The sequence below is a fragment of the Rhinolophus ferrumequinum genome, chromosome 11 (genome assembly GCF_004115265.2).
Source record: "Rhinolophus ferrumequinum isolate MPI-CBG mRhiFer1 chromosome 11, mRhiFer1_v1.p, whole genome shotgun sequence".
Lineage (NCBI taxonomy): Eukaryota > Metazoa > Chordata > Mammalia > Chiroptera > Rhinolophidae > Rhinolophus > Rhinolophus ferrumequinum.
Window position 1 is genome coordinate 14393763 of NC_046294.1, and position 24870 is coordinate 14418632.

At 40.2% G+C, this 24870-nt stretch overlaps 1 protein-coding gene across 5 annotated transcripts in view; it reads left to right on the top strand.

Annotated features, from left to right (window-relative positions):
• Window positions 1-554: 554 nt before the first annotated feature.
• AMBRA1 (autophagy and beclin 1 regulator 1) overlaps window positions 555-24870 on the top strand; it is a 158428-nt gene continuing 134112 nt past the window's right edge. Inside the window, exons 1-3 of one of the 5 annotated variants that reach the window (XM_033119316.1) lie at window positions 555-803; window positions 1146-1282; window positions 16413-16608. Coding sequence is in view for 1 of the 5 variants with exons in the window: in XM_033119313.1 (XP_032975204.1) it covers window positions 1264-1282 (19 nt within the window). In the remaining 4 variants the exon portion in view is untranslated. Of the gene's footprint in view, window positions 804-1145; window positions 1283-16379; window positions 16609-24870 lie in introns of those variants that run through there. The other 4 variants (XM_033119315.1, XM_033119314.1, XM_033119317.1 and 1 more) reach the window with 4 other exon arrangements.

Sequence of the window (24870 nt, forward strand, 5' to 3'; positions counted from 1 at the left end):
AAGAGGCTATTGTGACGATGAACATGTCAACACACTTTGTCAGTTTCTGAACCCAGAGACTTTTGATCATTATTTAAGAAGCATATCTATGGTTCTAGGCCTTTGAAAGAAAATAAAAAAACAGTACGTGTGTTACTTTTTTTCTGCTTTAGGTCAGACTACACAACCCCTACTTTTCCCAGCTTCTCTTAGCTATGCTTACAGGACCTAAATTGGAGCTTTAATAGATTTTTCATTATGTGTGATATAATCAAATTTGTTCAATTGGGATAGTGTTGGGAATCCATAAGGTACTCGGTGAACTGTGTTAAGTGTTACTGTGCTAAGACTTGCTGTTCGACACTCTCAAGAAAAACTCCAATTCTCTAAACAACTTGGCCGGCAACCGACACAGAAAATGGCAGAAACACAGGCTTCTTTACTCCATGGCTTTTGATCTGGGTTTGTTTATTTATGTCTTGGACAGGAGCCGGACCTTGAGTTGGAGCGGATATGTTTTTCGGCGTTCGACTGCACTTCCTTGAACGATTGCGCGGGCACTCCTTCTTTGATGTCTGGGACGTTCGTGTATTCGGTGATCTCTTGCGCCGTCTTCTCGCTTGATGTCTCCTGAGCGGCGGCGGCGGTGGCGGCGACGGCGGCGGCGCCGGGTCGAAAGCTGACTTATCCGCGAGGCCCTGCGCTCGGGCTGCTTTCTCCCGCTGGTCTGTAGAGCAGACCCTTGCTTCATTCCTGGATCTTCTTCCTCTCTGTGGTTCAGGCCACCCGCTGGGCTGCAAGCCGAGCCCCCGCCCGCCTTTCAGGTAGGCCCGGGAGGAGCCTGGGAGGCCCGGCCCGGCATCCTTCCGCCGCGGGGTTGAGAAGACCTTGGCGCCGGCGGGTGGGCGGGCGGGTCGGCTGCGGAGACGCGGCCAGAGGAGGAGCTACCCGGCAGCGTTCGGGGGCGCGGTCGGAGAGGCGGCGGGGAACTGAGGGAGAAGCCGGAAGGAGGGAGAGGTGCTGAGGCTGTCCGGTGTGGTGCGGTAGGGAGGGGATTTGGGGTCTCAGGCGGGTGTTGGCACCCCCAGTGTGGGGGAAGATCGCTTTCCAGGAACGGATAGAGCTTGGTGCGCACTGACCCTCCTCCCTTTCTCCTCTCCCTCAAGGCTCCCTGTCAGGACTCTGGCACTGAGGACTCCTCCTCTGAGATCGGCCTTTGAAGGGACCCTTGAGTAGGTGGAGGCAAATGGAACCAGGCCCTCTGGCTTCTCTGAGCGAAGTGTCATGGTCTTGCCTTTTTTGGGTAGGGAAACTGAGGCTGAAGTCTGGGACGTGACTTTCCCCATATCCCCGACAGATCATTTCTTGCATTTACGAGTTCACTACCCCTCCCCCCCATTTTACCAGTCACTTTTTGCACATAGTGATTTCTCGTTTAATTGTCTGTGATCCTGCCTCCCTAGGAATATAGATTTTGTCACTGGAGGCTTCAGAAGTAAAGGGGCCATGCGATCTTTTGGCTGTTTTGCTTTCCAAAGTCTGGATTGTTTTCGCGAGAGGAGCAATGACAATTTCTTTCTGTTTCTTGATAGAAAATTTTGTTTGCTGTCCAGTTTGCTTTCTGGTTGATGTTTATTTCTTCTCCTTCCTTTCAGCCTGTTTCTCAGTGGACATCTTTCAACTAAGAAAAAGATGTTAAGAGGTTAATGTCCAGCAGAGGATGGTCAGCATTTTGAAGTCAGACATTTGTCCTGAGAGAGTTTGCTTTCTAGGAACAATCCAAAGGAAACCCAAAGAGCCTTTTTTCTGAACAGTTTTATTGTTTTTGATTAGTGGTTTAGTTACTGCATATACTAGAGTTACTGCATATAGTACTAGAGTAGAAATCATTCAAATATTGAGATTTTTAAATTGAAAGTTAACATCCTGGGAACTCCGTTATGTTTTCCTTTTGTCTCCAAACTTGGAAACTTTGGGGACTAAGTGTTCTTACTCATTTTATTTTAATTGGATTCAGTGTCATGATCCAAATTTGCTTAATTTATTTATTGAAAAAAATAATCAGCTGCGAGGTCATTCTAGGTTGAAGAAGTATTTCCGTTGTATGGAGGATCAGTAAGAGAATGGTTTTAAGGGAGAACAGACTAAATTCCCAATCCTTGGATGGAAACTGTACAAGTCTGTGTTCCTTTAACAGTTTTAGAATTTTCATAAATATATATATATATATATATATATATATTTTTTTTTTTGGTGAGGTCAGCAAGATTTAAATGAAAGGCCCTTGATCATGAGTGATTTCTTAGTTACCAGAACTTCAGTGCTCCTAGAAAGGGATTAACGAAGAGCCACCAGATGATGTTTATGGAGAATCTAGATTGGGAAGTTATGCTTAGAATGTGTGTTCTCTGAAAAAGTTTTTATGGTAGAAGAGAATTTATATCAGAGGAAATAATTTAGAGAAGGAGGTGTCATCCCCTGGGGATTGCTAGGTTCTGCATAGAATGCAGAGTTAATGTAGAATCTCAGTGACTCTTAATGAATGCTGAATAATAAATGGAGTTTGCTATGAGTGTCACAAAGAAATGTGAGAACATTTTGTTATGTTTCTATAGGAAATAGCAGAGGGTTAAGTTGAATTGAGGACAAGAAATTTGGTTGTGATGATGGGTGGTTACCGGGATCGAGCTTCTTATCAGCTTCTCCCTGCTTTGTGGTAGAAATGCACTCAACTGTCCCTTTCTTGGTTAAATCTTGTGTTGTTGTTGTTTATAAAAATGTATTTGAGCCAAACAGAGGATATACACCTGGAAGCGAGATCTCAACAGACTGAGAAAAATGCTTTAGATCTGTGGTGTTCTGTCAATGTTGTGTTCTGTCAGTGTCAGATCACTATACTGGCTTTCCCTTTCAGAATTTACAGACTCAGAATGTGACTGAATTATTTTGTCTTCTCTTTTAATAAGAAAGTTCTTAGGGGTTGTTAAAGATGTGAACTTGTTTAAATGTCTTCTAGGACTTGCCCTGGGAGGAGCTATGTGTATCACTTGAAAAAGGTTAGTTATGTATATCACTTGAAAACAAGTAGTTATTTCTATTAACAGAGTAACGACTTAGCTTTAATACTGTATCATTTTCAAAATACTTTCAAGGTGTGTTAGGAAACTTAGGAAACATTTTTGATCATGCTGCTTTTAGCTGTTTATTAATACTGAATCCATTCATTTATGATCTTCTAGGGTCTTCATGAATGTTGGCAGTTTATGTTGACAATTTATCTCACTTATCTCACTCTTAAAGGAATTGGAGAAAAGGTTTTGTTGTTAGCACACTTAAGTCTCTTTTTAAATGTATGTCTCAGCCTTGATAATTTTGGAATGGGAAGCCAATCTTTTTGCCCAGGGGTTTGGTTTACAAAAAGAAAAGAAAAGAAAAGACAAATAAATAACCCTTAAATTCCTTTAGTCATAGCCATTCTTGTTTCTGTCTCCAATTGTTCCTCATAAACCCAAAGAGAACTTTCTGTTTCTTGTCATAATTTCTGTCTATACAGAAGTGCTATGGTACAACCTGTCCTGTGATTTGGCGGTAATTTATGTTTTGTATTTTCAAGTCCCTTCTCCCCCAAGTTAGTTAGATCTATTGTTTTCTCTTTTTCACAAAGCTGAGTTACTGATAGATAAAAATTTTGTGATCAGTTATTGTCAGAATGTATTTATGTGCTCAGCAGTATGTGGCAGTCTGCCAAAGCGATGTGGTAAGAAGATTAAGGAATCAGGAGACCAGGGTTTAAGTCCTGTGCTTACCAGTTTATTAGCTGAATGATCTTGTATAAATTATTTAAGGAGACCGTAGGGAAGGTCACTGTCCTTTATTGAGCATTTACTATGTCATGTTCTTTACATATGTTTCTCATTTAATACTCATAATAGTCCTTTAAGGTAGATATTATTTTCCCCATGGGTACTGAACTCAGAGTACATAAGTTGACCAAGATCACACAGCAAGTATATACTATAGAGGAGCTGGACTTTAAATCCAAGGCTTTGAATGCTTTTATGAGTCTCTGTTTAGAGAACGAGAAAGCCAATACTTCTATCATAATAACTTATGTTGAAAAAAGTACATGAAGCTGCTTTGAAAAAGTTAAGTGTTCTTCAAATATTACTTCTGTGCTATCTTGCAGCAGCACTGGACAGATGTCATCTAGGTTCTTGGACAACTTCTTTCAAGGCAGCACTTTGCTTGAGAGTTAGGGAAGATAGAGGTGACAAACATCAAACCAGCGGTTGGAGGAGCTTAACTAACATGATGTGGAAAGGAGTCAGTGTTTGGAAGTGCTAGTGAAAGACGAGTTTTAGGTTCTGCATGTTTAGATGGGGTTAGACTTAAGAATATTTACCCCCTCTCTTCTAGTTAGTCCTGTCTGTGTGTCTGTAGGTTAGTGTAGTAAGTATCTTTTCTAACTTGTTCTCTGTCTTTTCCTTTGCTCTTAGGGTTGGTATTCTCCACTTCTCCACCTAAACTTTTCCCTTTCTTCATTGAGTATTTTTTTGTACTGTGTTTTTCCCCGAGTATGAATTATTCCTCTCAGACCTTTTGGAACTATTTCTTGATTGTGACTATATTTCAACCCTTACCTTTTCGGGCTTTTGTTCATCTAGCAAATATTTATGGAATGCTCATTTGATGCTGGAATACACAGGTAGACATGAGTGTTTTGCTCTTACAGAGTTTATTCCAATGGGGAACAGAGTTGACCACATATCGGATAAATATTGAAATTTACGCTGTGCTCTGAAGGAAACAAACCAGGGCTGACAGGGACAGAGTTGAAGGGGTGAGGAGGGCGCTGAGTGTTCACCCGGGTTGAAGTCATCAATCATAGTCTCTTTAGTCCCCCTAAAAAGTTGCAATCACAACATACTATGATTCAGTAAATTAAGGTTCCCGTGCTGCCATCACAATGGAAGTCTTCATTTAAGAATAGTAAATGTTTACTAACAACTGTCACCCCAATAAATTAAAAAAAAAAAAAAGAATAGTAAATGTAGTGTTTGACTTTTACCTAATGTATGATGATACAGGGTTTGGCATAGTAAAGGATAACCATGGCTATGAATATCCAGCATGTTGACTAATGAGTTAAATTTTTAATTCTAACGTGACCAGAATTTAATCAGTTCTCATTATTAATTATTTCCAGAATAATTATTCTTGACTGTTGAGTTCAGTGAATTTGAACACTAGATAACATGCCTTCAGGTGTATTGGTAGCAGGGAATAAGCTGAAGTACTTAGCTGTAAATAAGGGGAGAGACTTAGAATTGTCATGAAATTGAAAGAGGGAAGATGTAGGCCGCTGCTGAGTGTGTATATAAGAATACCTACAATCTTGTTTGGTGCCTTTCTTCCAAGAAGTACCGTGTTTCCCCGAAAATAAGACCTAGACAATCAGATCTAATGCGTCTTTTGGAGCAAAAATTAACGTAAGATCTGGTCTTATAGTAAAAGACCCGGTCTTATATTATAGTAAAAGAAAACCTGGTCTTATACTATATAAGACCGGGTCTTATAGTAAAATAAGACTGAGTTTTATATTAATTTTTGCTCCAAAATACGCATTAGAGCTGATTGTCCAGCTAGGTCTTATTTTCAGGGAAACAACACCGGGATATGTAGCAAAACAGGCCAGAGCTATTTTAAGAACAGACGAGCATTTCTTTGCAAAAAAGGTAGAAAATGTTAGTACCTGAATTTTACCATCTATTTTAACCGTGATTTACCATCTATTTGAACTGTGATTGGTGCTTGAAGGATTTTGAAGTTGATTAAAGGCATGAAAAAGAATGATGTTTAGGGAAAAGTCAAAGCTAACAGATCATCTTGGGTAAACTTTTGGAAGAGTGGACATGTTTTTTGCATAGTGGTCAAGACGAAGAGCCCAGTAGAGTTAATTTTTTATTACTCTCACTCCTTTACGCCATTATAAGTTGTGGGTTGCTTCAGTTTTCGCCTTAACTGTTTGTTTTCTTCTGTAAATTTCTATAATACTCTTGCTTTATCATTTTAAAAACCTGTTTAATGATTATAGTGGAGTCTGGTTTTTTTCAATCATTCATTCATTCAGTAAAGGTTTATGTCTGCCTCTGTGGAGGTAGTGTGCTATCCTAAGAACTGATTATTGAAGTGCTTTGTGCCAGGTACTGTACTAAGTGCTTTGTGTCATTAATTCTTTTAATTCTCATAACAACCTTATGGTGCAGGTACTTTTATTCTCCCCATTTTATAGATGTGGAAATTGTGGCAGAGAAAGGTTAAGCAATTTGCCCAAAGTCGCAGAGCTAGTAAGTAAGCGGCAGAACCGGGATTTGACTCTAAGCAGCCTGGCTCCATAGTCCCCTGTTCTTAATCCCTAAATTATACTGACTCTAAACTACTTTGAACAATTCTAAAGTTTCTAAACTACTGCTGCTGTGCTAAAACTAGAGTGAAAAAAACAGACATTGTCCCTGCTCTTAGAGAGATTATAAGTCCAGAGAGGAGAGAAAGAGACAGAGAGACAGACAGTTAACAAAAAATACACCAATAAATGTGGAATTGCAAAGTGTGTTAAGTCCCACTATGGAAAAGTAAAAAAGAGATTGTAGGGGAACCTGAATTAAATTGGAGCTTTGCGGAGGTTTCTCTGAAGAAGTGCTATTTAAGCAGAGACTTGAAGGATGAAAAGGGAAGGTAAAGGGATCAGCATTTAGGGAAGCCTTGGGGTGGGAATGAACTTGGCATATCCGAGAAACGGAAAGGAGATTGGGGTGGCTGGAATACAGTGAGGAGTGGGGGGTAGGGGCGTAAGATGGCGACAGAGAGACTTAGGGCTGCGTCAAGGATTTTGGATTTGTTTTTTTCTGAGCATAATTGGAAGCCTTTGAAGGTTTTAAGAATGAGTGTTGTGACCTAGTATATGATTTTAAAAGATTACTCTGGCTACTTTGTGGAAATTTTGGGAAAAAATTTAGAAATTGTGGAAAATTTGAACAGAGAAAAAGTGGGGAAACTGTCTTAGTTAGGATGTGTTATAGGGGCCCAGGCAAAAGATGAGGGTTTGGATTAGGCTCTAGGCAGTGGAGATGGAGGGAAGTAGAAAAATGCAGTAGATATTTCAGAATCAGGACAGGCAAGACCTAATGATGGATTGGCTATGTGGGAAGAGGGAGGTGTCAAGTATGACTCCCAGATTTCTGGCGTGAGCATCTGGGTAGATGAAGTTGCCAATTCTGAGATGGAAACATTGGAGGAGGAGCAGATTTTGACCAGAGGTGGGGAGAGGAATGAAGACCTCAGTTTTAGTCGTGTTAAGTGTGAGATGCCTGTGAAGACATCAAGTAAGCAGTCTTGGAGCTAATGCTTAAGCATGGTGCTGGAAATAAATCTGGATGCTCTTGGTATATAGGTGGTATTTACAGCCGAGGAAAATGGGTGCGATTACCTAGCGGAAGGATATGTATAGACTAGGAAGAGAAGAGTGCTCATGATCCAGCCAGCTCCAAAGAATTTAAGAGAAAAATCTGAGAAATGGAGAAAGGAGCATGTTTCACGAAGGAAGTGATCACCTGTATTTTGTTATTTTAGCAGCACAGAGATCATTGATGACGAAAGCAAGAACAGTGGTGGAGGAACGTAGGGCCATAAGCCATATTGAAGTGGGTTTAAGTGGGAAGCGAGGAAGTGGAGGTGGTGTATGTACTTTGATTTTTAGTGCTGTGTTTGTCTCCCCATAAGAAGTAATACTTTGACAAGTAATATAATAAGGGTCTGTGAAGATAGGAAGAGTACCTCTTCATGTTTGTGTCCGTGGCTTCTTAGCCTTGCTGTCATGTCTGGAGGTTGTATTAAAGGAGAAAGGGGCGAGGGAGTGAGGATATTTGCATGATGGTGAGAGTAATGATTCCCGTGGTCTTTATATGTGGCCTTGGAGTTTAAGGATTTATGTATTTTTCAACTTGACTATTCTTCCTACCTAATGGGTCTTTGTATTTTGGTATTATTGGATTTTAAAATTCATTCCTTTTTTTTATTTTTACTTTTTATTTACTTTTATTTTTTATTAGGGAACAGTGTGTTTCTCCAGGGCCCATCAGCTCCAAGTCAAGTCGTTGTCCTTTGAATCTAGTTGTGGAGGGCGCAGCTTAGCTCCAAGTCCAGCTGCCATGTTCAGGCTTCAGTTGCAGGGGGCGCAGCCCACCAGCCCATGTGGGAATTGAACCTTGTTGAGAGCTCGCGCTCTAACCGACTGAGACATCCAGTCACAGCTCAGCAGCAGCTCATTGTCTTCAGTCTCATTGTGGTGGGGGAGGGCGCGGCTCACTGGCCCATGTGGGAATCGAACCGGCGACCCTATTGCTCAGAGCTCGCGCTCTAACCAACTGAGCCATCCGGCCGCTCCTTAAAATTCATACTTTACCTTAATTTTTTCTTACCGCTTTCCTATGGTTATTGTTGCTATTGATGTGCTTGATTATTTTATTCATTCACTTATTTATTAGCTCTTATTTCCATACAGAATACTGTATAGTTGTGATGCTAGACTTTATTTTGGTTTCTATTTTGTTTCCCGTTTACATATTCTTTGCTTAGATTCTAGTTGACTGTATTTAAATAATATTAAATATCTTGGCTACCATTCTACCTAGAATTTTATATGATGACTTTCCTGGGAAGGCTGAGCTTTTTATGGATATTATCTCTGTTAGCTCTCCTATAATTCTTTTTAAAAAAATTACTGAGGTAAGAGTCACATAACACAGAATTAACCATTTTAAAGGGAACAATTCACAGACTTGTGCAACTGCCATCTCTAGCTAATTCCAAAATGTTTCCATTACTCAAAAGTAAACCCCCTTTCTAATTAAGCAGTTTCTTTCTTTTTTTTTTTTTTTTATTGGGGAAGGGGAACAGGACTTTATTGGGGAACAGTGTGTACTTCCAGGACTGTTTTTCCAAGTCAAGTTGTTGTCCTTTCAATCTTAGTTGTGGAGGTTACCATTCAGCTTCAAGTTGTTGTTCTCTTAGTCTTAGTGGTGGAGGGCAAGCTCAGCTCCAGTCCAGTTGCCGTTGTTAGTTGCAGGGGGCGCAGTCCACCATCCTTTGGGGGAGTCAAACCGGCTACCTTGTGGTTGAGAGGACGAGCTCTAACCAACTGAGCCATCCAGGAGGCAGCTCAGCTCAAAGTGCCGTGTTCAATCTTAGTTGCAGGGGGCGCTGCCCACCATCCCTTGCGGGACTTGAGGAATTGAACTGGCAACCTTGTGGTTGAGAGCCCACTGGCCCATGTGGGAATCGAACCGGCAGCCTTCGGAGTTAGGAGCATGGAGCTCTAACCGCCTGAGCCACCGGGCCGGCCCTAAGCAGTTTCTTTTCATTCCCCATTTCTACCAGCCCCTGGAAACCAGCAGTCTGCATTCTGTTTTTATGAATTGATCTATTCTGGATATTTCATATAATGGAATCATAATGTGTAACCTGTTGTGTATGTATATATCATAAATTGTTTATCCATTCAGCCATTAAACACTTGGACTGTTTCCACCTTTTGAATATTATCAATTGTGCTCCTGTAAACATACATGTACGTGGACTTGTTTTCAGTTGTGGGTGTATACTTATGAGTGGAATCGCAGGGCTGTAGAGTGTGTGTGAGTGATTTCAGAGTTGTTGGCTGGGCTTAGATTGGGATTGAGAATCTCTTTCCTGTGTGTTTAATTTTTTGAGGAACTGAGTTCTCTTAACATTTTGTTTTTATTATTTGCATTTTACTGATGGGATAATTGAGGTACAACATCTGCATCATTTTAACTTCCTATCCTCTTCAGAGCAAGTGGTGGAACTGGGAATTTAAGACTCTTAATCATGTTCTTTGTCTAAGGTGACCCATTTAAAGCCATGTTGCATTTACATGAGGCTGTTTGAAATGGGCTTCCTATATTTTATAATCTCTTGAAGGGATATTGTTCAGGTGGTGTTAAGCAGATGTTCTCTTTCCATAGAGGACAAGACTAGAGGGAATATGTTTTAATTGCAACAGAAGGGATATAGATTACAAATCAGAAAGAACTTCCTGACTACAAGATAGTGGAATGTTACCAAGGGAGCTTGTGAAATGTCTTCCCCACAGACTTAGTGACTATCTTTCTAGGATGATTTAGATTTGGGCTTGTTCAGAAATGAGGGAGATGACTTGCTGAGGTCCCTGGTAACCCCAGAACATAGTTTGATGAATAATCAAAACAATATTTCTGGCATTTTCATGAGTATATTTTCATTTTCCTTACGAAGAAATAATAGAGAGTAGGTGAATTGCTCAAGGTCTCCTGGTAAAATAGAAGATTAGCATTCTGAATCTTATTCTTGGGATGTGTTCTTTATTCTAAATGACTCTTCATGGCTGTACGGTATGTTATTGGTGTGATTTTCTTCCTAAACTGTGGGGATCAAAGCCAACATCTATAGCTCCACAGAGTATGTGATTTGAGAGTTGTTGGCTGGGCTTAGATTTGGACTGAGAGTCTCTTTCCTATAAAAATTGATTTGGTCTCCTGTTATACATGTAGAAAAGGGAACACGTTATCAATAACTAACTAAGGCCATAGATTCTTGATGGCTAGTTTAGGAAGGGTCAGGTTAAAATTGCTTAGGTGAAGGTGCACGTGACATAAATGTATTTTTGGTTCGTGGTGCCTGGAGAAATAGAAGCCCAGAAGATGGGCAAACAAACATTATTAGATTCTGTTGTAGAATGTGATCATAAAATTACTCATTAAATTCAATATTAAGTTGCAAGTTTAAATGCTTTGCTCAGAAGATGCCAAAGTTAAGGTGCTCAGAACAACATTAACTCATTCATCTGACACTTAGGGTCTACATGAAGGGACCTCATAAGGGGCACCTTGTCTATTATCAAAATTGTGCTTTGAGGACCGTGGGCCATTGATTGGGAAGCTAAGCTGGGTGGGGGGTATTATCATCGGTACCCTTAATGAAGGATTTATTAGGTCTGTTTATTTTAGTTGAACCATGGGAGTATTTACTTATCCATGTCCCTGCTACTGAAAATATCATCAGATATATGTATTGAAATTTCTTGAATTGGCAACAGCTGTTACCTGCAGGCTAAAAGAGAGGGGAGCCAACTTTTGAATATTTGTGTGTGCTGGGAATTTTATGTGTGTTCCTCCATGTAATCGTCATTACAAAACTATAAAGTGGATGGTGGTATCTTTACTGTAAAGAAAAAAAGCTTCCTTTTTCTTGCCAAAGGTTATATAAATGGTGAATGGCAAAGCTGAGTTGGAAAAGGCAGAGTCTTCTGTTTTAAGCTAGTGCTTTTGTCAAACTGTGTTTTTTGAAGGTGCTGAGGGGTGGCTGCGAGAGTCAGGCAGGGCTTTGGTTCTACCACTCTGCTTAAACCAGAGCAGCTCAACTTTGATCTCTTACGTGTTTTAGTGTTTTCACATAGAAGATTTCATTTGGAAAAAGGATTTACTTCTTAAAGAAGAAAAAAGAAAGTAAACCTGGAAGACCACTGAGGAATCTGGAAAGAAAATTGGCTAAATTACGTAACTGCCAGTCATGAAATTATGTCAGAGTTTGAAGTGACGATGTCACAGCCACATGTGCAGTGCAGTTATTCTGTCCTTAGGGAGTAAAAGATAGTGGGGAAGGAGCATGATGAACTCTTAAGAGTTGGATTTCTAGCCCTGCCCCTGGGTACCGTGTTTCCCCAAAAATAAGACTGGATCTTAATTTTTGCTCCAAAAGACTCATTAGGGCGTATTTTCAGGGGATGTCTTATTTTTTCATGTACAACAATCTACATTTATTCCATTACAGTCATGTCATCTTCTTCTGGAACATTGTCATAACGTATTAAATGCATCTGTCTGGCTGATGATCTTAACTGGGGCTTATTTTCAGGGTAGGTCTTATTTGCGAGGAAACACGGTAGCTGTGGGATTTGGGGAAACGTTAAACCTGGTATGGACAAGTACACAATGGAGTGATAATAACACCTATCTTTCGAGAGCAGTAAGGATCAGAAAGAACATGGAAAGTGCCTGGCTCATAGTAGATACCCCAAAAGACCAGCTATTGCTAAGACGGTGATGTTGATGGCAGGTTTTTGGAGTGTATTAACATTTCTCTTCCTAGATAGGGAGGGCTCCTAGAGTAGCTCCCAAATGCCTGAAGAGCTACCGCCATGTCCAAGATAGGCAGTCCTTTACCTCTGTGCGTACCCGTGACGGGTGCTTTGCATGTTGGCTTCTGATAAAGTTATCTCTTTAAACTGCAGTTTCAAGTTAGTCTTTAAATTGAGCATGATTATTTATGGATGCGTAATATCATTGATGAAATGAGAAAACTTGAATTTCATGAAGTTCATTTTCATTGGACTTGAAAGAAGCAGTTGTGGGAAGAAGCCCATACAGTGAGTTGAGAGACTTGGGCTTTTGTCTCAGAGCTACACTTAGTGAGTCTTGTAACAATGACAAATGAATTTGACTTTTTAAGATCTTACGTTCAAAATGAGGTCGAAGTCACTTTTAATTCTGTACATCCATGATTTGGCCAGAAAGGTTAAAGATACTTTATTTTCATTGCCAAAATTTCAAAAAATCACAACATTATTTTTGGAGAAGGAGCCTAATGGTGATTTGAGCTGACGAGCTTCTGTTCACACTTACTGAGCATGTGCGGGGCAGTGTTTTGTGTAGAAGGCACTGCAGACCTTTTGCCCAGGGCTCAAGAAGGGAATCTGTGACTTGTAGAATATCAGAGCAGAATTGAAACTAAAAACAATTGTAAGGGGAAGCTAATGTGAGAGATTATCATTTGCTTTTGGGAGGATGGCTGGATTCTTTAAACGCGTAGCACTTTGTACTTCCTGGTGGGTGACAGTGGCCACATTACAGTATGGTAGTTACAGTAACAGTGTGCTGCCGTTGCAGTCTCCCCACTAGACTGAAAGCTCTTTGAGGTTGCAGGCTTTTTCTGTTTCGTTTGGTTTTATTCGTCTCTTTGTCCCTGTCACCTACAATAGGGCCTGGTACAGAGTATAGTCTCTCCCAAAATATGCTATTAATAAATGGAAAAAAAAAGTTGAATCAAAGTCAGTAGACATATTTAGAAAATAGCTTCTACCTAAATACACTTGTTAAATTTATTGAATCTCTTCTGTTGTTGGCATGTGATCATGTAGAAAAACCTGGTAAAGTGGAAAAGGCACTAGTTTTATAGCTTTGCCTGCCAACGTTACCACTTACTGGCTGTTTGATCATGGGCAAGTAATTTCACATGGAGCCAGGTTTGTTTGTAAAATGGGAGTACGGTAGGAGGGAGCTTTAGAGAGAGTGTATACTGTAAAATATTAGCATTGCTAGTGATAGTAGCTATTATTACAAATGGATATTTAAAAAATTATCAATAATACCATTTGCACTTCTGCTTAAAGGAGGAATGTATTTTTGCTGAAGTGTGTTTGCTATGGCTTGCGTACGTGGGGGCATTATCCCCTCTGGCAATTTTCTGCTGAAAACTCATTTAGCATTTCTTCCTCTGTGGGCCTACAGGACAGTGCCATGGAGGAGTCATAGAGGGGGATAGGATCCTAGAATAGCTGCTGAAGACCTTGTTTTTTTGCAGCTCTCTTTAGAATGTTACTTCTATGTTACACTCTCTTACTCACTGAATGTGGCTGACTCAGCTTTTGTACCTTACATGGTAAACATTTGTCCCAGTCAGAAAATATTCTACGCCTGCCATCCTGCTGGGTGCTGAAAGATTTTTTTTTTTTTTAGCTCTCTCTGATATAGTGATACTAGGTGAAGAAGGTAGGCTGCAGGGTAATGTGTAGTATATATGATCCCATTTTGATACAGAAAACAAAAACTCACATGCATGTATGTTTGTATAGCAGTGAGTTCGTATGTATATCTCAACAGGGTGGGAATGGGGCAAGGATTGGAAGGGAGATTGACCAGACGGCCTTACTTGTTATAAGGGGCACATGTTACCTTTTTTTAAATTAAACTTTTGATTTTGAGATAATTGTAGATTTACATGTAGTTCCCATGAAATAATATGTAGAGAGATCCTGTGTGCCCTGTCGTTCCCGTCTCCCCCAATGGTAACATTGTACACATCCATAGCACTGGACCACAGGTAGGATATTGCCACCGATACAGTCAAGATACAAGTCAGGATCCAGAGTGTCACCGCAAGGACCGCTCTCCTGGTGCCCTTTTGTATAGACACTCGCACCCCCAAGTCATAATGATCCGACACGGCAGTGGATAAATTTTCAATAAAGCTTTGGGCAGAGAATCAAGGAGAAACACCCACAGGGAACGTGGCTTATCTCCCACTCCCCCAGTCATATCTGTAATCTCTGGCAACCACTACCGTGTTGCCCCGAAAAATAAGACCTCACCGGAAAATAAGCCCTAGCGGATTTTTCAGAATGACATCCCCTGAACATAAGCCCTAATGCATCTTTTGGAGCAAAACTTAATATAAGACCCGGTCTTATTTTCGTGAAAACATGGTAATCTGTCTCTCTTTGTTATTCCAAGAATGTTACGTAAATACGTAGAATCATATAATGCCTAATCTGTTGGATTGGCCTTTTTCATTCAGGATAATTCCTTGGAGAGCCATCCAAGTCGCACCTATCAATAGTTCCCTTTTTTTTTAAAATTTTAAAAGATGTTTCAATTACAGTTGATATTCAATAATAGTTCCTTTCTTTTTCATTGCTGAGTAGTATTCCATGTATCACATGTGGTTTGGATGTGCCACAGTTTAATCATTGAAGAACACCTGAGTTTCATTCTTGGCTATTATGAATAAAGCTGCTGTGAACATTTGTATACACATTTTTGTGTGAATGTAAGTTTAAAAATTTCTCTGGGATAAATGCTCAAAAGTGCAATTGCTGGATCATACGGTTTGTATTGCTTTAAATAATAATAATAAAAAAACTAATTATATGGTTCGTTTTGAAAGTTCTCAAACCCTACATTCTTGGTGTGCACTCTTGGTAACTTGTTAACCTTGATTTCTGGTGCTTTGCTCTAGCATCAAAGCAATAATGATGTATAGTTTTCCATGTCTCTTTCATCTGATGATCTGTGTGTATATTACAGATATTAATTAACAAACTACTAGGAGGCAAGTGATGGTTAGCTATGGTGAAGTTAGCTCCTTTGTAGATAGGTAGGTTGAGGCATGGATGTCATGGAATTTGCCTGAGGGCATAGCATGAGTCACTCGGATTCTTTTGGGTTTATTCATTCTCCTCTGTCTCCTGAACCAACTCTTTATAATTATGACCTAGGTGTGAAGACGCGAAAAGGGTTTTTTCTATATCTGAGGTTTAATGCCTGTTTTATAGAAGCAGTGGGTCTAGTGGTTAGAGCATGCATTTTGGCAACTGATTTGAATCTTCTATGAGGGCAAATCATTTAATCTCTCTAAGCCTCAGTTTTGTGATTTGTGAAGTGGGGTAATGATAGTACCTATCGTCATAGTGTCATGATGAAAAAATAAATAAGATATTGTGTGAAAAAGTGCTTAGTACTGCCAGGTGTGGAGCAAATGTTCAATGAATACTAGATAAAAACACTGCTTTAAATATGTGTTATAGTCTGTCCTGGTCTTTATCAGTTGGATAATTGGATAAATAATTGGAATTTTTCTGCCATGTACTTACAAGGTTTTAAGATTGCTATTATTTTTGAGATAAGGATACTTTCTTTGAGTGCTGTTTCAAATTTAGTCTTACATGTAATTATTTAAATATAGGAAGTAATGTTGGATTATATTTATTGTAGTGTTAGTTTGCATGAAAATGTTTTAAAGTTTCTCCTGGGTTGTTCATATTTTCTGAGGCTCATATTCATAGAAAAATAGGAAGTGATTCTAAACTATTGGTTTCCTCTTTTTAATCAGTTCCCCCCAAAAGCATTATTTTCCATATTTTCTTTCTAGCAGTTATCAGTACTTGGAAGTATAAATTTTTAGTCAGGTAAATAGTCACATAAGCTTCTTGAGGGCAGGCGTGTTCTTCCCTGCAGTATCCTTGTGTCTACAATAGTGCTAAGTACATAGTAGATGTTCAGTAAACACTTGCTGGCTGTCTATTGTTGCTTTTGCATACTTCCCCTCTCTGTAAGTGGGGTGGGGGTGAGGAAATGGAATTCAGCGTCTAGTCAGAACTTAAATGGCTAGGTTCTTCAATCCAGTGGCTTATTTTGATTGGCTGAGAAATGTGATTGGCAAGGTGGAGGGGCATCTGGACCTTTTGCATAAGAGCTCTGCATTTAATAATTTGACTTCTTTCCCTGAAGCCTTGAGGGAAATTTTTCCTTTCCCTATTCTAGTCAGCCAAGAAGCTGACCTGGGCTGACTCTACCATTGGAGAACACTGCACTCAGTATCTGCTGAGCTGAGGACTGGTCGTCAAGCTCCGAGACTATCTGAAGGCAAAGCCTGAATTCAAATCCTGCTCGGGCGACTGACTCATCTTGAGAACCTAGACGATTTTCTTAACCTCCTCCAGGTTTCGTTATTTGTCTGGTGAGTAATCTCATCTGTCCCGGGCTTGTGAGTGCCTGGTTAATGTTCTCCAAGCTTTTTACAGCCCTGTTGCTGTGGCTCCTGGGGTTTCCAAGAACTGTTGGGAACAATGTGGTGCTCCAGGGAGGAGAGTTGGACTGTCTTTTTCCCAGACTGTGTAGAAAACAGAAAGATGTGATCCTTCGTGATTTGGCTCTACTTCAGCCTCCTAGTACTGTTTGGTGGATGAAAGGTAACATTTGTTGCAGAAGTCATTAGGCCTATTTGCCTGAGGCAGTTGGGGTCAGTTCCCACTTCTGGGGTTAAACTGTTTTTGCCTCTGAGATTTCTTCCATCAAAAGCTACCCTTTTCCTTTGCTTGCGGATAGAAAATCTCTTGCCATTTTTGTGCACTTAAGGGTGGCCTTCCTGGTCTGCTTGGTTTTGTTAATAGCTTGGGACTTGGAACTGGAGCTTCATTTTCTTCTGTATTCAGTGGTTTCCTCCTTGTTCTTTCTTGAGTTTTCAGGGGTTCTTGTGTTCTCCACGCACTGTTTCCCCCAGAATAGTTTGCAGGTAAAACTATTCTATAGTTTTAAAACTATAGTTTGCAGGTCATTTCTTTTTCTTCATCCTCCTGAGGTAAGTGGGAGTAAGGAAGATTGTCTGTCTCAGATTTGGGACTTAGGGCTTTCTACTTCTAGATTTGATCACACTTTGTTTTTGAACACGAACTTCCCTGTGTTTTGGATATTAGGTTATATCATTGTGAGTTACTTTAGGAAGGCCTAGTGAGCAAAATCTGTAGCAGAAAAGCTGCTGCTCTTTACTCCCCTTTATAATAACAGTAATTGGAGTTTATTTAGTTTGGTATCGTCAAAGCATTTTGTAAAGTTGTTAGTCTATTTGTCATATACCCTGTAGAAGTCCGCCTTACTCGGAGTTTATACCAGGGGTGCCAGAAAATAATACAAGATGACTTGTATTCATGTTTTGTTATCGGTATATATCGAGTATTACAATTTTAATACAGTTTTTCCTTTCTTAAAATGTGTATCCATTATTTTTGCACCCTCGGTATATACAAACATTGGAGGTGGCAGTGGATATGATAATAAAGAGGTTACATTATTTACTTATCTCTTGGTAAATTGGGGCTGACAATCTTTGTACCAGGTACGTGATTCATTATCATCTCTTAGCCTGACATTCTAGATGGAGACCAGTTGTACTTTAGAGTATTTATAATTCTGAACATAAATGCAGTAGAGGTGCAGGTTCTGTCTATAAGCATTTTATTTCTGGGCCTTGGCGTCTTATACAGGGACTGTGTATAATTTTGATTGTACTGGTTTTGAGTCTATCCAATTATTTGCTTTCGATCTGTCAGGTGATTAATTAGAGATACTCCCTGATTCTGCCTCATAACCGCTGGAGATTCCTTTGCGCTCTCTCAGAACTGCAGGTGCCATACTTCTTTATGCAAACTCCCATTCATTGTGGACTCAGGTTACTGTTGCTTCCTAAATTGGCTTTTACTTCAAAAAGTAATGCTCCTGCCTTGAATTTTTGGCAGCCCATTTCTTCTAAGCTATTCCGAGGACATTATTCCTTTAAGGTAGAAAGAGGGTATTATTTTCAGTTCATACATGGAGGAAAGCTTGAAATTCAGCAAGAGTGTGATTTGTCCAAGATTATGTAATGACTCAGTGGTGAAAATCAGTCATTGAAGCTTCTTTTTAGTCTTATCTTCACCCATTAAATCACATCACATTTATATCTGCATTCTCAAGCTGGAAAAATGTAATATCCCATATTCCCACCCTGGCTCTGGCAATATATCTACTACCTCTGTACTTTGTTCTAAATTTGCTGTGTTTCAAATATGAGGATAAGAAAGTCTTGCTGCCATCCCTGAGGTAGGTGTTTTTTCAGGTTTTTTCTTCCCTTGTAGTGGTGACGATGGACTTGCCGTGCGCGCATGGTTGCCCGGCCTCGTGATTAATGACATGTGCATAATGAAATGACGTTAGGATTAGGTTGGCAGTGGTACAGTGTTCTCGTTTTAGAGATTTTTGACTTGCGGAAACTGAATTTATAACCTCGAATTCATTAACACCACCCCTTAACGGACCACATTTTTTTTCCTATCTAGATGTATGAGAGTTTGGGGTTTGTTTTGGATTTTCCTTATAACTGATATAAGTACATATTCTGTTTATTTATTCTATTCTGTGCTAGGCGTTGTACTAGGTACTGGGCCTCTGACAGACATGGTTTTTGCCCTCGTAGAGCTTATAGTCTAATGAGGAAGAAAGAGTCCTAAGAAGGAATTTCAGTGTATGAAAACCACCTCTAATGTGTTCTTTTTCCAGTACCGCCAAGCATTTCTTCAGCACATTCTGTCTGGGTGTCCTCCAGTTTCACTCAGTTCTGACACTACGTACACCTGGAGATAGCGTCAGATCGCACAGGTTAAAGGGCTCAGTCCCACAGAGCTGTGCCCCCCTCAACTTCAGAGGCCAGTGGCAAGTTCAAGTTGTCACCTGTGCTCTGATTGACCCAAGATAGATGGGAGGTTCCCATGACTCCCTCCTTGGGTTCGATTAATTTGCTAGAGCAGATCTCAACTCAAATATTTACTTCCGATTTCCAGTTTATTGTAAAGGACCCAGATGAGCAGCCAGATAAAGAGGTACATGGGGCAAGATCCAGAAGGGTCCCAGGCACCGGAGCTTCTGTCCCCATGGGAGTGGGATGGGTACATCACCCTCCTGGCTTGAGGATGTGTGTACCAACCTGGAAAGCTCATCAAATCTTGGGGTTCCAGAGTTTTTAGAGCTTAATCTGTAGGCCCCCTCCCACTGTCTCCCATCCCCAAAGGTCAGTGGCTGGGGCTGCGAGTTCCAACCCTCGAATGTCTTGCTCCTGGTGACCAGTTCCATCCTGAGGCTCTCTAGGGACACCACCCAAAGTCACCTCATTGGTATGAAGTCAGAGAAGGCTTGTAAAGAATGACCAAAGACACGCCCATGCTCAGGAAATTCCAAGGGTTTCAGGAGCTCTGTGCCTGGAATGGGGAAGAAGACCAAATATGCTTTTCTTATAAATCACTGGATCACACCACCTCAAAATTTGTGGCCCAAACAGTAATGATTTATTATTTCTCACAATCTTGAATTCCAGAGTTAGGCGTTTGGACAGGGCTCGTCTGGATGGTTCTTCTGCCCTGTGTTGCATGAGTTGGGGTTACTCGTTAGTCTGGTGGCTGAGCTGGTTTAGAGGGTTCCATAGGGTTTCAAGTCAGTGTTCTGGCATCTTGATGGTCTTCCCTGTGGCCTGTCTCTCTCCAAGTGGTGTCTTGTATCCAGGGCCTCTCTGCCTGGTTGCTCTCTCCAGCAGTACATCCTGAATTTCTTTTCAGCTTGGTGGTTGGCTTCCGAGAGTGAAAATGGAAGCTGGCCAGGCCTGGAACCTGCATATCATAGCTTCCGCCACATTCTGTGGTCAAAACAAGTCACAAGGTCAGTCCAGATTCAAGGGACGAGAAATATGTTCTCAACTCATGATGGGTGGAGCAGCATGGGTGTAGGTAGGGTAGGAAGGAATTGATGGCTACTGTCTTTGGAGAGAATCCAGCACAAGCAGGTAAACTAAGTTCGTTATAGAGACTCCTGATTTGGGACCAATTCTGGCCGTGTGGGGACGTCTCTAACACTTGTATCTGCCATGTGGACGAGAAAGGTTCGGCTTGTGACTACACATGAAGACTCTTCTTTTCTCAGGTGTGTTTCATTTTTGACTAAAGGGTATGCCCAGGTTTGACATAGTATGCACAATCACATCCTCTGTATACTTTCCCCCTCCCCCATTTGGTGCTTTATTAAATTTAGAGTGATTTCTGGTCAAAAGTTTTGAAGGCCCTTTTTCTCTCAAAAACTATGTAAATGAATTGCAGTAAAGAAGGGAGTGAACTTTTTTTTTCATATTTCCTCATCATTTTTTAATTTCTTTACCTTCAAGGAAATGAACATTAAAAATACAAAGCAAGCAGATTTCCAGTTGTTGTTGTAAGGCAGTGAGCATTGATTGAGGAACTAATACATGTGAGACTAGTATACAAGGCAGAGCTGGCATTCATTCGGGCAGTCTGAATTTCTGATCTTGGGGAGTCTTGTGTAGTAATTAAGTATCAAGACTCGGGAGCCAGACTGCCTGAGTTTGAATCCTGAAACTACCACTGTGTGGCTTGTTCTCTTGGGATCTCATGTACTTTTTGGGTGACTGAGAATTGTAAATGAGTTACTCTATGTAAAGTGCTAAGAACAGTGCCTGGGACACGAGAAGCATATGAAAGTGTTAGTTACTGTTTTAACCATTATCGTGTGGTTTTATTTTTTTTAAGTTAACAATAGTAAGATCTTTTATACAAAGTGATTTGGAGACTGCTGCAGTGGACAGCTTCCTTTTGCTTAGAAGAATTTGTATTAAATTTAATCTGAGTGTTTACAGGATTTTGTGCCCTAAAATTTATTTTTCTTATTGCCGTTTTAATTTTAATTCTTCATTAGAGAATGAAATTGTTATGCTAATACAGTGTTGGGATTAATAAACAGTGATCCTTTAATCCTTGTGGTGACCTGGTCATGTCCATACTGTCAGTACAGTAGTCCCCTGTTACCCGCACTGTCACCTTCTGTGCTTTCAGTTACCCATGGGCAACTGCAGTCCAAAAATATTAAATGGAAAATTCCACCTGACTTCATCTCACCACGTAGGCACTGTGTCATCTCGCCAGGTAGGCGTCGTGGTATCTCTCATCATCACAAGACGTGTGAGCACAGTTCAATAAGATATTTTGAGAGAGAGACCACATTCACGTAACTGTTGTTACAGTGTATTGTTATAATTAAATTCTATCATTAGTTATTGTTGTTAGTCTCTTGCTGTGCCTAATTTATAAATTAAACTTTATCATAGGTATGTAGGTATAGGAAGGAAAACATATAGGGTTCGGTACTTTTCCTGGTCTCAGGCATCCCTGGGGGGTCTTGGAACATATCCCTTGCAGATAAGGGGGAACAACTGTAATCACATTTTATAAATGAGGAAACTCAAGTACAGGAGATTAAGTAACTATTCCAGGAAACCAAGAAACCTTCAGGTACCAGGAAAATGACAGAGCTGGGATTCATTCAGGCAGTCCGATTTAGGGCCCATATACCACTATACTACCTCTTATTTAGAAATTATGGATAAGAAATAAAATAAAAATTACTTAAAATTTCTCTATCTAGATGTAAACATACAGTTAACACTTTGGCACATCCTAGGATGTACTTTAGTAGCGTGTACACAGTAGATAACACAATTCAGGCAATGGTTGAAGTTTTTCTGCTTCCAAGTGTGTGTGCCTTCAGAATGTTAGCTGTTTACAGTTCTGGATTTGTGATGCTTTGCCCCAAATGCCCTACCCCTCTCTAAGTTTATTCCAGTCGACAGGAGTCAGACAGGAGCTGTATGGAGGCAGGTATGATTGGGCTCTGGTGGCTCATATTTTGGACTTGGATCCCATATCGTGTCCTGAAAATGCCTGTAGAAAGTCCTATTAATGAAAACAAAGCTGCCAGTTGTAGAACACCCTGTGTGTTTTCATCCATGTGGATTTCTAAAGAGTACTGGACCACTTTTAGGCCTCTAATGAAAGGCCTGACATTTTGTAGTTAATTTTCCAGTTGTTGGGGGAACTTAGGCAAGTGATCCTAGATTTAGTATTTAAAAGATTTTTCTTTTCTTTTTTTCGAGAGAACCTTGGGTCGAATCCTGTATGTTACAGAATGTAGCGGATTTGACCCTGGTTTTGCCCACATGGGCACAGCCAGGTGGGGAGATGCAGTTCCTCAGGCCTGTGAGGCAGTTGGACTCCGTTTGAAGTCCCTTCCAGGTCTAATAAGCGACACCCCTCAAATGCTGTTGGAAGGGAAGATTTGGAGTCTGAGTTATTAGCCAGGTCGCAAATACAGCTCTAAGTTGTTGGTTGTTTTTAAATTCACTTTACTTATATACATAGCGCACATCTCACAAATACACTTTATTTTCCTGAGTACTTTTACTTCGTTGTCTGGTAACAGCCTTGGAAATGTTTCTTAGAAATCTGCCAGTCTTAGGAATTGTGGCATCTGGGATCTCCGGGGTGTTAGTTGTCCAAATGGCGAGGCAAACCACAGTGAGCCCCATGGAGGGCTGACTCCTAATGGCGACACTAACAGCACCAGTGGTAATGCTCTACCACTCTTGTTTCTTGGGCCTCACAACAACCGATGGAACAGATACTTGGACTCCTGTTTTACACAGGGGGAAACTGAGTCTCAGAGAGGTTAAGTAACTTGCCCAAAGTCATATAGCTAGCAGGTGGAGCAAAACTGCTGGCATAAGATGATACATTTTCAAGGGGAACCTGTAAATTTAGTTCCAACATTTAGTTCCCACTGGACTGTGGCGTACTCTCTAGGTGATTTTTGTTAGTAGTTGTTAAATATAATGATCTCCTAGAATTAAGCAGAGAAAAACGTTAACGGTGGTTTATGTTCCCATCTTTTTAGAGTGATGGTCATGTCATAGGGGGTGGGGTGGAAATGGGTAGAATCTCGGCATTTGTGTTTTTTGTGTATGTGTCCCAGTTGTGGCCTTTTAGTTCTACTTCCATGAGGCATTTGGTGATAAGAATTGCTTCTGGGGGCTATGTGATGGCATCACAAAGACTATTCTTGGCACCTTTTGTCTCAGTCTGGTTTAAGGGACAGATTGGGAGACTTGTTTCTTCCTCCTTTTTGAAAAGAAGAATGAAAAACACACTTCACTGGCACTTCCTCCTCGGTGACAGGCCTGTCTGACTTCAGTTTGATTTTGCTCCTTTTGTTCTTTACAGAGAACAGAGTAAAATCTCTCCTCAGGTTGCTGTGAGGCGTTTAGCAGAAGTCCCTTATCCTTTTAAAGAAACAGCAAATATTTTTCTTCAGACAAAAGAAAAACTGCAATTGTTTGTCCCTTTGACTTCTTGCCACCAGTCAGACTTTCTTTTGTTTGAACTTGCAGTGTGTTTGGGTCCCGTCCCTGGGAATCAATAGACAAGCTCTTTGGTGACCCTGAGCTTTGTTTCTTTAGTTTTCTTGGTAACTGGTATTTATAGCAGCTCTTTCCTCCTTCTGATTCCTGAACGATCTTCAGGTTGCATCACAGTTTTCTGAATCATATGATGTTTGTGACCTATATTTTCTTCTTCCTCTTGAATTACACGAGGTCAGAAAGTCAGATTTTTTTTTTTTTTAAGGATTATCCTGCTGCTGTTTTCACCACATGTTAAAAGAATATAAATGGTTTAAATGTATTTCTCTGGAAGTACTTTTATGTTGCACTGTTAGGAGAAGGGACCCTCAAAACTCATTTCTCCTGAAATTCTCTATATTAGGTAAAAGAATTATAGGCTCAAAAAAAAAAAATAACAGACTAAGTAAAGGGTTAAGGTGAACTAATGGGAACTGTATTTATGCACCTTTCTGGTTAGTAATTATTCAGCTGTGTGGCAATTTCACTTCCAGACTTTTGGTCCTAAACCATGAGTTGTCAGGGTCACCAAGGAGATCATTTCCTTCCAGTTAGTTCATCCTTAGTTTATTCAGGAGGTTGGCTTGCAGCATGTTGACATTTTCGGTGTGTACATATTTATATCGTGCACTATTGAGGGATGAGAGCCGTACCAGGAGGCTAGGGTTTGTTCGTTTGTCACTCCTTAGGGAACCGTGTGCTGTATATGACTAGGAACTAGCAGTTGTGTCTTTCTGTAGAATCTTTCTGACTTTACATTTTAATATTCTAGGGAGAAAACTCCTTTCAGCACAGGCTGTAAATATTTTTCCTTCTGTCTGTATTATATTGTATTTAGTTGTATACTTTTTAGATTGCCGCCTTTCATGAAATGTAAGAGCCAATTTGTTGTTTGACTTTTTACAACAAGCCTTTATTTCTTAAATTTAAAAAGTAAAAAGAACCTGCCTTTTCTAATTACTAAATCACTTACAGTTTCACCACCCAAAGAAAACCATGGTTAGTATTTTTTGTATTTCTTTTGTATCATTATTCTCCCACATCTTTTCTTAAAACAAAATTGGGATCATACTTTGTATATAATTTTGTATTCTGCTTATTTCACTTAACATGCATTTTTCACATCCTTACTTTAAAAATACAATGTTAATAGGTAATACATTTCAAAAATAAAAATGA